The sequence below is a fragment of the Melitaea cinxia genome, chromosome 10 (genome assembly GCF_905220565.1).
Source record: "Melitaea cinxia chromosome 10, ilMelCinx1.1, whole genome shotgun sequence".
Taxonomy (NCBI): domain Eukaryota; kingdom Metazoa; phylum Arthropoda; class Insecta; order Lepidoptera; family Nymphalidae; genus Melitaea; species Melitaea cinxia.
In genome coordinates this window covers 9,519,516-9,534,905 of record NC_059403.1, presented here as the reverse complement: position 1 = coordinate 9,534,905, position 15,390 = coordinate 9,519,516, and the positions used below count along the sequence as shown (strand labels likewise).

Genomic DNA, 15,390 nt, shown 5'->3' with positions numbered 1-15,390 from the left:
GAAGTAAAGCGATATATCACGATACATATTGTTTATGGTTATTTGTGTTGATTAATCCTGTAGATCAAGACGAAAATTTTCTAAACTAGATAATTTGTAACAACTAACTGGCTACACTATGTATCACACTATACGTATATAAATCTAAATAAAAATGATTCGATAATGAAACAACAATTGTAATCCACACGAAAATGTCGAACATACTCTTTTGCACTTCTTTTTATTTGAACGACAATAAGTACGAAAATTTAAGTAAATCCTTAATGACACATATTATAGGGTTTAACTGAGGTAGGGCACAGCAGGAAATTTCTTGCTTAAAAAATGGAGCAGCCCGTCTGGGGTAGTACCTCGACCTTACAGAAGATCACAGGTAAACAATACTGCTTTTAAGCAGTGTTGTATCCCTGTCGGTGAGTAAAGTGACCAGGGCTCCTGGGGGAGTTAGGGGTCGGGTCGGCAACGCGCTTGCGTTGCTTCTGGTGTTACGGACGTCTATAGGCTACGGTAATCGCTTACCATCGGGTGAGCCGTACGCTTGTTTACTGACTTGTTATATAAATAATTGTGTTTGCTCGCAAACGAAAAAAAAAAACCGACTTCAATTACATCGACAAGTAATACCACGTAGATCGACGAAAAAATAGTCAAGTAACTACGCGTTATCAAAGATTACTCAAAAAATAGTTATCAGATCTCAATAAAATTTATATGTGACCACATGACAAACATCAGCTTTTGATTAAATTAAAAATTATCAAAATCGGTACATCCAGTAGAAAGTTATGCGGTATAATACAACGTAGGTCGACGAAAAAAGCGTCAAGTAAAAACGCATTATTAGATATAACTCGAAAAGTAGTTGTTAGATCTCAAATAAATTTCAATGGGACCAATTGACACACACCACCTTTAGATTAAAAAGAAATTTGTCGAAATCGGTCCGCACGGTCAAAAGTTCTGATGTAACATACATAAAAAAAAATACAGTCGAATTCAAAACCTCCTCCTTTTTGGAAGTCGGTTAAAGAGGGTCTATTTTCTATGGAATTCTCGAAAATCGAACGCACCAACACGCATCGAACAGGCAAACTCATAAAGTTTATGTAATCGTTACGTCTCCTGCAATTTATGTAAAATTCCTTATGAACTTTCTACATCATTTAGAAGATTTCGACGAATCGATTCAGTTGACATCGAATTTTATACTTACGATAAGTAAAAAACGAGTGTGATAAAGCGTGCGCCTCCGGTTGCAGCGGTCCGCCAGGGCGAGTGCTTCGGGCTGCTGGGCATCAACGGCGCCGGCAAGACGAGCACGTTCCGCATGCTGGCGGGCGACGCGCGGCCCAGCGCCGGCGACGCGCGCGTGCTCGGCCGCTCCGTGCGCGCCGCCGTGCGCGCCGTGCACCGCCTCATCGGTGCGCGGAGCTGCGGGGCTTTACTGTCCGGGGGGACCGTGTCGCGAGTACAGCGCAAACTAGCATATATGGCTACGGCTGGCTACGACCATATGGCGTGCCATATTGGACCGTAAAATTCGACCGCCGGACAGTAAAATTCCTTGTAGTGCACGAAACGCTTTAAATGTAAACAAACCCGATCCGTGTTGCTGACGTATGGGTCGATTTCCTCCGTATCGTTTTCAGAGTTTAAAAGTTTGTTGGTAGTTTTATTTCGTAAAAAGTCCGTGCGCGCCGCCGTGCGCGCCGTGAACCGCCTCATCAGTGCGCGCGTAGCTGCGGGGCTTTACTGTCCGGGGGACCGTGTCGCGAGTAGAGCGCAAACTAGCATGTACATTTATGACTATGTGGCGTGCCATATTGGACCGTAAAATTCGACCGCCGGACAGTAAAATTCCTTGTAGTGCACGAACGCTCTAAATGTAAACAACCACGATCCGTGCTGCTGACGTATGGTTCGATTTCCTCCGTATCGTTTTCGAAGTTTAAAATTTTGTTGGCAGTTGTATTTCGTAGAAATAATCGTATTTTGAAAATTTAACGTTTCGTCGGTTCTTGCAGTTCGTAAACTATGGTGAGTGAGGTAGTCAGAGCTCCTGGGTAGAGGAGGGTCGGCAACGTTTGTTGGTAGTTCAAGTTCGTAATACAAACGTATTATGAATGTAGGAACCGATTTTATAAGTCCGATGTACCTACCATCTTCCATAATATTATTACACCTATTGAACCAACTATTCACCGTCATCGAATACAGGCTATTTACACATGTATAATTTTATTTCTTATGCAATTGCGTATAACTTTTTTTTCTGTAGTGAAATGTCACTTTTTACTATTAGTATATGGCTCAGATATTATTTAATAATGATCGAGTAAAAATCTTATATGAAAAAATAAAAAAATATGATATATACCATTAATCTACATATTAATATTTTTCTTTTCTTTTTTAAGGTTATTGCCCACAATTTGACGCACTTATAGAAAATTTAACCGCTCGGGAGACACTTAAAATATTTTGTCTACTCCGCGGTATTCCGGTGCAAGTGGGGTCAGCGCGAGCGCTACAGTTAGCTGAAATGCTTGGATTTATCAAGCATTACGACAAAAAAGTATACTTAATACACTAAAAAAAACTTGAAAAGTTATTTGTTGGTAGTGTGTTGTTATAGACATTATTATTTGCAGGTACATGAATGTAGCGGAGGAACTAAACGGAAAATCAGCACTGCGTTAGCATTTTTAGGCGATTCGCCTTTAGTGTTTCTTGATGAACCTACCACAGGTAATTATTGTGAAAAAAAAATTTTTTTGGTCCATAAATTTCGAACAGGCGAGTTATTTAATCGAAGAACTTTAAAAAAGCTTATTTTTAGGGTAGATATTAGTTTTTATAACGTTTAGTCGAGTATATAAAACTGTTTTAGTTTTAATGTCTGTCACGTTAAAGAAAATTATTGTTCGCCAAATTTTTAAGGGATTAAAAAATTCATTTATTTTCAAAAATTACTGATTAAATTGAATCTGTTCAATAATTACTTCCAAGCTGTGTTGTAACGCATATTTTTATTCTTCGTTCATTCTCTTAACAATTATTTCGTTCGTCGAGCTGCTATTCTTTAAGAAAAATTTTTTTTTGTCAGATTAGGCGAATCCCTCTAGATAATCGTCAGATTATGAGACAGCACGTCTAGAACATAAAGATGAACCATATATATCTTAATCTGACTCGCTTGAGTATTTCGAAATGGCGATTTTTTTTGCACATTATAATGGTGGCCACAAGTTTGCGTCAGATCGAAATCGTCAGATTATTGAATGAGAGCTTCTTTTTGGTGCACTTAACACCCCCTTAGAAAATCTGACGCGCTCGATTAATTTTTTCTTTTTTTCATTTTTAACCCTTACGTACAACCACCCGCATCGTGCAAACGATCAGATTAACATACGTACATTATTAAAAATACGTAGGACATTGATGCTATCAATATCTGACGCGCTCGAGTATGTCCATGGAACAGTATTTTTTTACATATTTAAAAATCTATAGCCGCTTCCCCCACCGATGAAAAGGTATATATTATTGTACGGTTCAGCCGCACATACCTATCGCCCGATCAGCAGTTTACGTTAGTTGCACGATTCATTAGCTAAATACATCAGTTCACGTTCACATATCATCATCGTACAGCGCGTTCGTGAGCTCATTCCTAGCAATTAAATATTAGCAAATATATTTATATTTTAACTTTTATTTTTATATCTTTTATCTACCATAATCAGCAGCAGCAAGTCAGGTGTAACATACATCTTTTTGGTCCTTCGAGCTTATCGTGAGCGGGACTTATATCGCGAGTGATTTTTTACGAGCGCAGTAAGGGCCGCCACGTAAGTTAACCAGCAGCAGCTTTGGTGAGTCTACAGCTCTCTATTATCAGCAGTATCAGTATTTATATCATTTTATAAAAATGGAAGATCTTCTAGCTAGCCAAACCCAGATCATGGAGGCTATGAATCAATTTTTAATTAATTTTAAGAAAGACGGTGCCGAACGCAAGACACCGGCTCATATTAAAAAGCGTATCAGCACTTTAGAGAGTTATTGGCAGGAGTTTCAAAGTAATCATTTGAGGCTTTGCGATTCTAGCGACAAATCGAACGAATATTTCACTACCAATTACTATAAGAAAACATCCGATTTTTACAATGACACACGCAGCTATTTACTCACCTTTTTACCCAGTGAGTCTAAAGAAAAAAGTGTACTAAAACCAGCCACCCCGTTGCAACTGCCAGGCTTTACAGCTATACCGTCGTCTGGCAGCGTGTCACGTCCGGTGACATCATCCGATAAAGAAACTTCGCGAACCCAAGGTAATAGCAGCAAATTAGAAGAAATGTTGAAAAGGCAAAGAAGCAATTTTAAGGCATTTCAGCGTACAATTAGCAGCATCGATCTCGACATTGTCTCCGAAAAATGGGAATACGAAGATATTTTGAAGTCGGTACAATCACGCTGGACCATCATTGACGCATTGCACTGGGAAATAGACAGCGAACTATATGAAGACGATCCAGAATACGAAGAAATGTTCAGCAGCTACGAGCGGAAATTTAACGAAATTAAAAAAAGTATCAACAGCAAGATGTGGTCTGATCTTTATCGGGAGAAAACCACCCCGAAAATGGATATCCCTGTGTTTAGTGGGAGCTACCACCAGTGGTTATCCTTTAAAGACTTGTTTGTCGAAACCATCCACACAAATCGAGCCTTATCAAATAGTCAAAAAATGCAGTTTTTAAAAAGCAAATTAAAGGGCGAAGCAGAAAAGCTAGTGCAACATCTACACATAACCACAGATAACTATCAAGTATGTTGGGATCTTTTAAACAACCGATACAGCAACATAAAACTAATTTTTAATTCTCACATGAGTGTCCTACTCAACCAGCCTATTATGCAGCATCAATCCGCAATTGCAATAAAAAGGATTCACGACACCACCAACGAATGCCTTAACGCTATCAAAAACTTGGGAGTCAGCATAGAGAATTGGGACCCTATCATTGTATACATACTCACGCAGAAATTAGATGCGGACACTCACAACGACTACATCGAGTCACTCAAGCATCCGAGAGATTTACCAGTTTTAAAAGATTTATTACAATTTTTAGAAGCCAAATTTACCGCTCTAGAGTCCTCTAAACGAAAACAAGATCCCTCAAAATCTATCCCGCATCCGCAACATATCTTTCAGCCCTCAAATTTTAAAAAACTATATACATTTAAATCATATGTAAGCAATGAAAATCAATTATTTAAATCAAATAATTTTAATAGCAAAAGTAGGTTAACGTCAACAGCGAAGACAAAATGCCCCGTTTGCAATAAAGATCACGCCATTCCATATTGCGAAACGTTTTTAGCGTATCATCCAAATATCAAGCGACAAACAATTCAAAAGCTATCGTTATGCCAAAATTGCCTTTATAATCATAACGGTAATGAATGTTTTTCAAGAAAAAGATGTCATAAGTGCCAATTAAATCATCATACTTTGGTTCATGAAGCCTTTGCCGCATCAGCAAACAATGCATCGTCGAATACAAAGTCCAACAGCACCGTTTCGAAATCTAACGCGTCACTAGATGACACTCAGGAGATTTTATTAGCAACCGCTCTGATCAACGTCCAAGCTATTGATGGCTCTCTTCATACCATGCGAGCGCTTATCGACCAGGGATCTCAAACGTCGATTATCACCGAGAATGGCGCTCAACGGTTGGGACTACCTCGTAAGCACTGCAAGGGAGTTATCTTAGGAGTAGGAGCGAAAGAAAATAATTGCAAAGGTACTATGAACATCACCCTATCATCTTGTCATGACTCGTACCAGCTTAATCTAGATGTATTTATCATGCGCCACGCTGTAAACAATCTTCCTAACAAATCATTTTCAAAACCATCATGGGAATATATTAAAAACATACAACTTGCAGACCCTGAATTTTATCGTAGCAGAACAATAGATTTATTACTGGGCGCTGATGTTTATTCTTCTATAATTATGGGAGGAATCATCAAAGAAAATGATAACATGCCTATTGCGCAACAGACGCGGCTAGGCTGGATTTTGTGCGGAAGTGTAAAATCCTACAACTGTAATGTCATCATGGTTGACTTAGACAGCATTCACAAATTTTGGTCCATTGAAGATATTAACGAAAATGAGGAAATGTCGTTCGAAGATTATCAATGTCTACAAAAATACAAGGAAACTACTTTTCGCCAATCCGATGGAAAGTATGTGGTACGCCTTCCACTTCACTCTGACGCTGGTGAGAAGTTAGGATTATCTGAACCCACAGCCTGCGCACAATTTTATCAGCTTGAGCGTAAATTCGACAAAAATAAAAATTTAGCTTATAATTATAAGCAGTTTATTAATGAGTATATCAATTTAGGTCACATGCACTTAATAACAAAGGCGAATATGACACCATTATATTATATGCCGCACCACGCTATTGAAAGACCCGACTCTATTACTACTTCGCTTAGAGTTGTATTTAATGCATCGGGTAAAACGACATCGGGTGTAAGTCTGAACGATGTTTTATACAGAGGCCCAAATTTACAACAAGAACTTTTGATTTTGGTTTTGAAATGGAAAACGAGCTAAGTATCATATCCAGCCAGATAACAAAGGATTTGTCATTGCCGTTAGATAATCTCCGAAATAATTTATCCAACCTATACAGGATTTTAAAGGTCAAAGCTAGAATGACGAAACAGTATTTCATTTTTGAGATCCAAATACCTCTTACAAGTAGAGACGACTACGAAATTTACAATGCCATACCTCTCTATCACCAAATCGCTAACTCATCACGTACTATGGTTAATCTTCTTCCAATATCTGATCACATAGCAATAAATTTAAAGAAAGATACCTTCATACCGGTAACTGAGAAAGACTTTAAGAACTGTATAGAATACAACGATAATATTTTATCAAATTATCTTTGCCAAATTCAAACGCCCGACTACGAGAGACAGATGGACGAGAACCTTTGTATAAAAAGTAAACAAACGAACAGCTGTGAAATCATAACTAGCGCGTGTCAAACTACATGGAAAAAGCTTACTAAGTTAAACACATATCTAATTAATTGTTGCGGGCAATGTACCTTTCGTTTCATATGTCGAGATCGGGTTACCGTCGAACAGGTGACGGGAATTAATATTATAATTCTCGGTACCGACTGCATCATTCGGGGAAATACGCTAGTGATAACGCCTCATAAAATAATGACTAATGAGTTAAATATCGAGCCGGTAATCTTTGCACCAGAGATCGCACCCGTCAATAGCATCATCAATATATCCATCCCTATCCACACAATGAATATATCGGACGGTTTCGGACAAGATATCGATAACATCGAAAACAATATAAAGCAGCTAAAATCGGCTTCGGATAGCCTAGAAAATGAATCCAATAGCCTGAGCTATCATGACGTCCATCACTACGTCGCCATCTACTGCCTGGCGGCCGCAGGGCTGGCGGTTGCGGGCGGCGCGTGGGTGCGCGCGACCTGCAGACGCGCTCGAGCCTCGCGCCCATCTCCGAGCAGTGATCAGCAGGACACTACGGTACATTGTGTGTGTTCGAAAAATTTTAAGTGTACAAGTGTGAGTGAAAAAGCAGAGCAAAGTGATTACAGTGTCAGTGTTCTCGGTCAAGACATTCCAAATCAGACTAATCGATCGGTTCATAAAAACACTTCACCTATTTTATTAAAATGTAATTTTAGACGTAGTCGCTAACTAAAAATTGTCGGGTCCATTTGTAAATTAGCCGTTAAGATTTTATGTCGGTTTCATCCTTGTTTTAGTTTAGCTCACATCATCCATACTTCACTCATCTTCTCGCCCGGGAGCATGTACGGTTCAGCCGCACATACCTATCGCCCGATCAGCAGTTTACGTTAGTTGCACGATTCATTAGCTAAATACATCAGTTCACGTTCACATATCATCATCGTACAGCGCGTTCGTGAGCTCATTCCTAGCAATTAAATATTAGCAAATATATTTATATTTTAACTTTTATTTTTATATCTTTTATCTACCATAATCAGCAGCAGCAAGTCAGGTGTAACATACAATTATATAACATTTTTTTCTTCTTATCATCTAAGCTTTACAACCTAATAGGTCTCTATGACGCTCGAGTAAATCCCCATTTAGCATCGTGGGCTCCCCTATTGACACATGTTTTATTTAACAATGTTCTCGGCCTTTTGGCTAAGATAAAAAGTGTATATCTAATTTAAAAAATCTAATATGGAAAATAAAACGGCGTAAGTAAATGAATTTAATTATATATGTAAAACAATATGCTCGTGTTGTGCTTTATATCTTGTCGCACATTAGATAATTGTAATTCTATCACGCATTGTTTTAGAATAAGAAGCAACAGGGCGCAAATACGTTTTTTGTGCCATTATATGACACACTTCACTCGACTTTTCGCGCTTCCCGCTCTTCGTATACCGAAATTATATAATTATAATAGAGAAACGCCATGGTATACAAAAAATAGGCACCCGGTTTTATTTATTTTTTATTTATCGTCTTTCTCGTCGATAATATTGAAAACGAGAAGTTTCTCTTCGTCAAAACGTCAAAATTCGACAAAATTACGATGTCATGTTAGCTTCCGTAGAGATAAATACCACAGATCACTAAAATTTAATGATTATCTCTTCTATTGACGTAACGAGAAGAGTATCACGTGCACGCCACGACGTTCAATCGCAAATAGCTTGGATCGTCATTAATTAAAGTTATTTCATCTATTATTGACCTGTTGCAGTTGATGCAAAGTCTTGAATTTTCATTAAGAACTAGGGGTAAATGGCCATAATCATCCCTTTTAGTAATCGCAAGTTGACGTTTATCAGCATTGTCATCACCGTTCATAACGGTCCCACGTTGAATTCTCCATTACAAACGTAACACCGTATTTTTGTAAAAAAAAAGTTCGCTTAAGACTGGAAAGGACTGCTTCGCGAACAAGAACTAAAGTTCGCAAAAGTGATGAAGATCGGGTCTACTATCCTGAAAAGGACTGCTGAATCACCGTATTCTGCGGACAATACGAAAATTATTTTTAGAATAGCAGTATTCTCTGTGAATAGCATTGGTACATTTACGAGTCTTTACTCAATTTTAGGGTGGTTGGGGGTTTGTGTGGGGTCGTTTTGGTCGGGGTTGATTTTAAGGGGGGGGGGGGGGGTGTCGATTGAGAATTTCGACCAGCATGTTGATATCCATCTCTTTTAAAAACTTAAGCTAATTCTTGCAAAGTGAATTAAGGGAGGGTGTGTGGGGGTTGGTGGGAGTGGAGGGTCGAGCTGTAGGTGTTGGGGGTTCTATTTTGAGGGGATATAGTTTAGAATTATGTCAAGCATGTTGGTGCCTATCTCTTCGCAAAACTGCAGTCGATTATTGCAAAGTGCATTTTGGGGGGTTTGGGAGGTTGTAGAGGGTCGTGGGTTAAACTTGGGAGTTTGTGCCTTGAGACTGTTGCCTGATAATCAGCATGTTGAAAACTACCCCTATGCAAAATTTCAGCCAATTTAGCCGAGAGCCATCTTCCATACAAATTGTGCGGGGGGTCCTTTGCCAAAAATACATTTATGACATTCGTAAGCAAGAGTGGCTAACGTCCGAGTAGACGCTAGCAACACAAAGAAAGGCAAGCTTTGAAGCTTTCCTGTCTCTAGTGTTGGTGTCACTTTTACGCACTGCTCGAGCACGCATTGCTGCAGATTTTTGCACTCCTGGTACTCCACCGAATTCAATTCACTAATTTTTGAATTTAAATTAATTACTGCTTGAGGCAAATAGACGGCGGACACCACTTAACGCTTACGTAATCCAGAGCGAAGAGAGTTCAGGTTTCGGTCATGTTGACCGTGGTCGTGGTGTAGTCTCTTTTTTTTTTTTTTTTCTCTTCTCATTTTGTTTATAATATATGTATATTTGTGTTTATATCATTTCACTTAATTGTTATCTTCAATTTACGTTCATTGCTTACATACTTTATTAGTTTATAATAGAATATATATATTGTATTATGTATTTATGTATTTTTTATGATAGTGCTAATGATAATAATAAATTCTTTATTTTATTATAAGTATTTGATTGTAGACATTTGTATGTAAGTTTATTATACATCTACACCACCTACCCAATTTAGATAATAAGTTTCCTTTCTATGTATGGGTTGTCTGGAAGAAATGGCTAATTAGCCATAAGTCCGCCCATTGTACTTCACTGTCTGTAACTATCTTTATGCTTTGTTTGTAATTTATTTGTGGTGTACAATAAAGTATAAAATAAATAAATAAATAAAGTGGACCATACATTTAGAACATCAACATAAAGGCACGCGTGTGTGTTTGTCAGGTATGGACCCGGCGTCGAAGCGGCTTGTATGGGCGTGCGTGAGCGCGGCGGTGGCCGGCGGCCGCAGCGTGGTGCTCACGTCGCACAGCATGGAGGAGTGCGAGGCGCTGTGCTCGCGCCTCACCGTCATGGTCAACGGCCGCCTCTACTGCCTCGGCCCGCTGCAGCACCTCAAGAACAAGTTCTCGCAAGGTAAGCGGCCGGTGTGGCCGCAGCGTGGTGCTCACGTCGCACAGCATGGAGGAGTGCGAGGCGCTGTGCTCGCGCCTCACCGTCATGGTCAACGGCCGCCTCTACTGCCTCGGCCCGCTGCAGCACCTCAAGAACAAGTTCTCGCAAGGTAAGCGGCCGGTGTGGCCGCAGCGTGGTGCTCACGTCGCACAGCATGGAGGAGTGCGAGGCGCTGTGCTCGCGCCTCACCGTCATGGTCAACGGCCGCCTCTACTGCCTCGGCCCGCTGCAGCACCTCAAGAACAAGTTCTCGCAAGGTAAGCGGCCGGTGTGGCCGCAGCGTGGTGCTCACGTCGCACAGCATGGAGGAGTGCGAGGCGCTGTGCTCGCGCCTCACCGTCATGGTCAACGGCTGCCTCTACTGCCTCGGCCCGCTGCAGCACCTCAAGAACAAGTTCTCGCAAGGTAAGCGGCCGGTGTGGCCGCAGCGTGGTGCTCACGTCGCACAGCATGGAGGAGTGCGAGGCGCTGTGCTCGCGCCTCACCGTCATGGTCAACGGCCGCCTCTACTGCCTCGGCCCGCTGCAGCACCTCAAGAACGAGTTCTCGCAAGGTAAGCGGCCGGTGTGGCCGCAGCGTGGTGCTCACGTCGCACAGCATGGAGGAGTGCGAGGCGCTGTGCTCGCGCCTCACCGTCATGGTCAACGGCCGCCTCTACTGCCTCGGCCCGCTGCAGCACCTCAAGAACAAGTTCTCGCAAGGTAAGCGGCCGGTGTGGCCGCAGCGTGGTGCTCACGTCGCACAGCATGGAGGAGTGCGAGGCGCTGTGCTCGCGCCTCACCGTCATGGTCAACGGCCGCCTCTACTGCCTCGGCCCGCTGCAGCACCTCAAGAACAAGTTCTCGCAAGGTAAGCGGCCGGTGTGGCCGCAGCGTGGTGCTCACGTCGCACAGCATGGAGGAGTGCGAGGCGCTGTGCTCGCGCCTCACCGTCATGGTCAACGGCCGCCTCTACTGCCTCGGCCCGCTGCAGCACCTCAAGAACAAGTTCTCGCAAGGTAAGCGGCCGGTGTGGCCGCAGCGTGGTGCTCACGTCGCACAGCATGGAGGAGTGCGAGGCGCTGTGCTCGCGCCTCACCGTCATGGTCAACGGCCGCCTCTACTGCCTCGGCCCGCTGCAGCACCTCAAGAACAAGTTCTCGCAAGGTAAGCGGCCGGTGTGGCCGCAGCGTGGTGCTCACGTCGCACAGCATGGAGGAGTGCGAGGCGCTGTGCTCGCGCCTCACCGTCATGGTCAACGGCCGCCTCTACTGCCTCGGCCCGCTGCAGCACCTCAAGAACAAGTTCTCGCAAGGTAAGCGGCCGGTGTGGCCGCAGCGTGGTGCTCACGTCGCACAGCATGGAGGAGTGCGAGGCGCTGTGCTCGCGCCTCACCGTCATGGTCAACGGCCGCCTCTACTGCCTCGGCCCGCTGCAGCACCTCAAGAACAAGTTCTCGCAAGGTAAGCGGCCGGTGTGGCCGCAGCGTGGTGCTCACGTCGCACAGCATGGAGGAGTGCAACTAATGTTTCGAATATAACTCAACCCAAAATAAATATGATTAAAAAAAATAAACGAAATCGGATTTGATAATTGTAGTTATTAAATATATTTTGCTAAAAGAAGACTACACAATTAAGCATGATTTTTTTTTTAGGATATACTTTAATAGTGAAATGTAAAGCTGGACCAGACAGAGACTCAACTGTAACAAGAATAAATCAATACGTCCTTGAAAACTTTAGAGATGCTAAACTCATGTGAGTATGACATATTTCTGAACAACTTATTTTATAATTAAGTAGGGTTTGTTTATGTGAACTGTTGAGGGTACGGAGCTTTACACCCGCAGTAAGTCGCCCGAGTGGATTTCTCAATTTTTGCTTTTCTATTTTCTCCCGTTAAGATATGGCTTATGTCTCTCATTAATAATGTAGTATTTTCTTTGTATAATCGATTTACTTATTTTGAGTTAGTAAACCTTTTTTTCTGTTTTTTTTTTTGTATATTAACGTACATAAGCAATATGACTTTAATTTGACGAACCTACTAATATTTCAAAAGACTTCAAAGAAGAAGTGGGATTTGATTCAGTTTGTATTTCTAATGTTTTTTTTTTTATCCTTCTTTCTTTGTTACGTGTTGCAGCTAACTATTAACGTATTTTATCATTCTTTTTTTTTAAATTGATCTAAGTTTGTTTCAAACGTAATTTAATAAGAAAAGTGAGCAACTATCTTAAAAATAAAAAATAGGAAATATTAAAATCAGTTTTGTTGTGGAATTCATTTAAAAAAATTTTCAGAGAATCATACTTGGGTATTAGTACGTATTATCTGAACGATCAAGGCTTACCGTGGTGGCGAGTATTTCATTTAATGGAAGAGGCTCGCACGCTGTATGCCATCGAAGATTATTCGGTATCTCAAACAACACTCGAACAAGTTTTTCTGCGCTTTACAAGAATTCAAGGCCAAGTGGATTGAAGTTTAGATCTTATATAGGTACATATATTATTGTCGGAGGTAGTGAAGATCGTGTAAATGCAAAAGCCAAACGATCTGTGAACACAAGATGACCCTTATCAAAATACAACCTTATTTGAATATATACTAGTTAAAATTCCAATTGTCTACCTATATCACGGAAATTAGCCGTAGGATTATATTTACCTAGGCCATACTATCCAACTAGGCCGCAACAACTTCGAGAAGGAGGCCGATAGGAGGATTCGGTTGGGCTGGGCGGCGTTTGGCAGACTCCGTCGAGTCTTCACTTCGAAGATTCCGCAATGCTTGAAGACAAAAGTTTTCGAGCAATGCGTCCTGCCTGTGTTAACATACGGAGCCGAGACGTGGACACTAACCAAGGGACTGGTCCACAAGCTTAAAGTCGCTCAACGTGCAATGGAACGGGCTATGCTTGGGGTCTCTCTCAAAGACAGGATTAGAAATGAGACTATCCGCGAGAGAACGAAGGTAACCGACATAGCCCACAGAATTAGCAAGTTGAAGTGGCAGTGGGCTGGTCATCTGTGTCGCAGGACCGATGGCCGTTGGAGTAGACGGGTCCTAGAGTGGAGACCGCGTCTTGGCAAACGCAGTGTGGGACGTCCTCCGGCCCGTTGGACCGACGATCTACGTAAGATTGCCGGTGTAGGCTGGATGAGGATTGCGGAAGACCGGGATGTGTGGCGCGAACTTGGGGAGGCCTATGTCCAGCAGTGGACTGCGATAGGCTGAAGTGAGCCGTAGTATTCATAACGAAGGACTACTGCAGCTAAATTACGGTTCAAAGGTTCCATCCTTCGCTGAGCTCGGTTGTAAACGCCATATTTAAATATAGCTGGAAAAAGCGATGTTTCTAGAAGATATTAACTACGTAACGAAAACCTAAGAACTCCCCAAGCGTGGTATTTTCTAAAGACCACGAGAGACCGAAGAACCGAACGCTTATTCTTGTGTTTGCACTATCTCTGACAATATCTAAATTATGCTTATTGAAGTTACTTAAGTTTTTAGTGCGTAATGGTAATATAACTAATGTATACTCAAAACAGTATTCATCACTTGCCCATTAGACTTAAACCTCGAAAATAGAAGTAATAAATGTGATTTCTTTGTACTTAGCAAATGTATAAGACAATTAAAATGTTCAATATTTTGTACGTGTATTAAATTTTTAGATCTATATATATTTAAGTGTTAACATGTTTCTACTGTGTACTTTAATCAAACATTATCGATGTGTCTCGATCGTTGCTCTGAGCTAGTATATTTTAATGTATTTTGTGACTCGTGTTAGAGTAGTGGTTCATCGCTATCACTTCACCATGAACAGTTTGTTCAAATTTATCGGCTCGGTTCTAATTTATTTCGATTAAACTGGTCAAGGGGCGTGGCTAAGCTAAGTGACAGTGATGAATCACTATTTTCTTAACGCGATAGACCATAGTATTTAAAGCATTTCTTTGGAGTATATGAACAATAGAACCAGTGTCTAAATGATGATCTTAGAATACTCATGTTGTTTAAAGTGTTGCAGCTTATACTAGCGAGCCGCTTACTTTCTAAGACTGAAAGTGTAGAATACCTATAGGATCAAGATCTACCCCTATTTCATCGAAGTATGTACATATAAAGTTAAAGCTTTTTCTATCTCACTGTACTTCTAGCTTAGCTAGTCTATGGTTACATATATTTATATTATCGCCACATTTGCTTACTTATTATTTTTTAGACAAAGTTATCCTTAATGTGATATATAATATCTCAATATTGTAACTTCTTTGTTGTCGTGTTTATGTTAAACTATTTAAGTAACTGAGTATAACTTTAAAACAAAAAACTTAAAAAGTACCTGACGTTTCGAGCGTGATATAGCATTACTTAATTAAATAAGCGGCAATCGAATACAAACATTTTTTTTACATATACACATCATTACATACATTTTACAGATACACACTTGGTTCTAAATAAAAAAGTTGTGCTAAGTTATTCTTATTTCTTTGCTGCCTTCACTAGCTACTATTACCATTTACATATTTATTACATTTTTTCTGTACATTTTAAGTAATATTGCTGTGAATATTTTCTTTACCAAAGTTTTTTCTTTAGTTTTTATAAAATAACAAATAGTTAAAATTGAATTTTTTTGATTGGTGGTATAAACATACTTATATAATATAATATATCGTTTTAAAGTTTATGTTGTTTAGATGTATTTA

The 15,390-nt window shown here is 40.7% G+C and overlaps 1 protein-coding gene across 1 annotated transcript in view; it reads left to right on the top strand.

The window, feature by feature from the left end:
- The window catches only part of LOC123657063 (phospholipid-transporting ATPase ABCA3-like), a 55,636-nt gene extending 42,355 nt beyond the window's left edge, over positions 1-13,281 (top strand). The window contains exons 25-30 of the mRNA XM_045592661.1: positions 1,263-1,424; positions 2,421-2,578; positions 2,655-2,751; positions 10,453-10,644; positions 12,319-12,421; positions 12,967-13,281. Coding sequence (XP_045448617.1) covers positions 1,263-1,424; positions 2,421-2,578; positions 2,655-2,751; positions 10,453-10,644; positions 12,319-12,421; positions 12,967-13,147 — 893 coding nt within the window. The 3' untranslated portion in view covers positions 13,148-13,281. The remainder of the gene's footprint in view (positions 1-1,262; positions 1,425-2,420; positions 2,579-2,654; positions 2,752-10,452; positions 10,645-12,318; positions 12,422-12,966) is intronic.
- Positions 13,282-15,390: the final 2,109 nt, after the last annotated feature.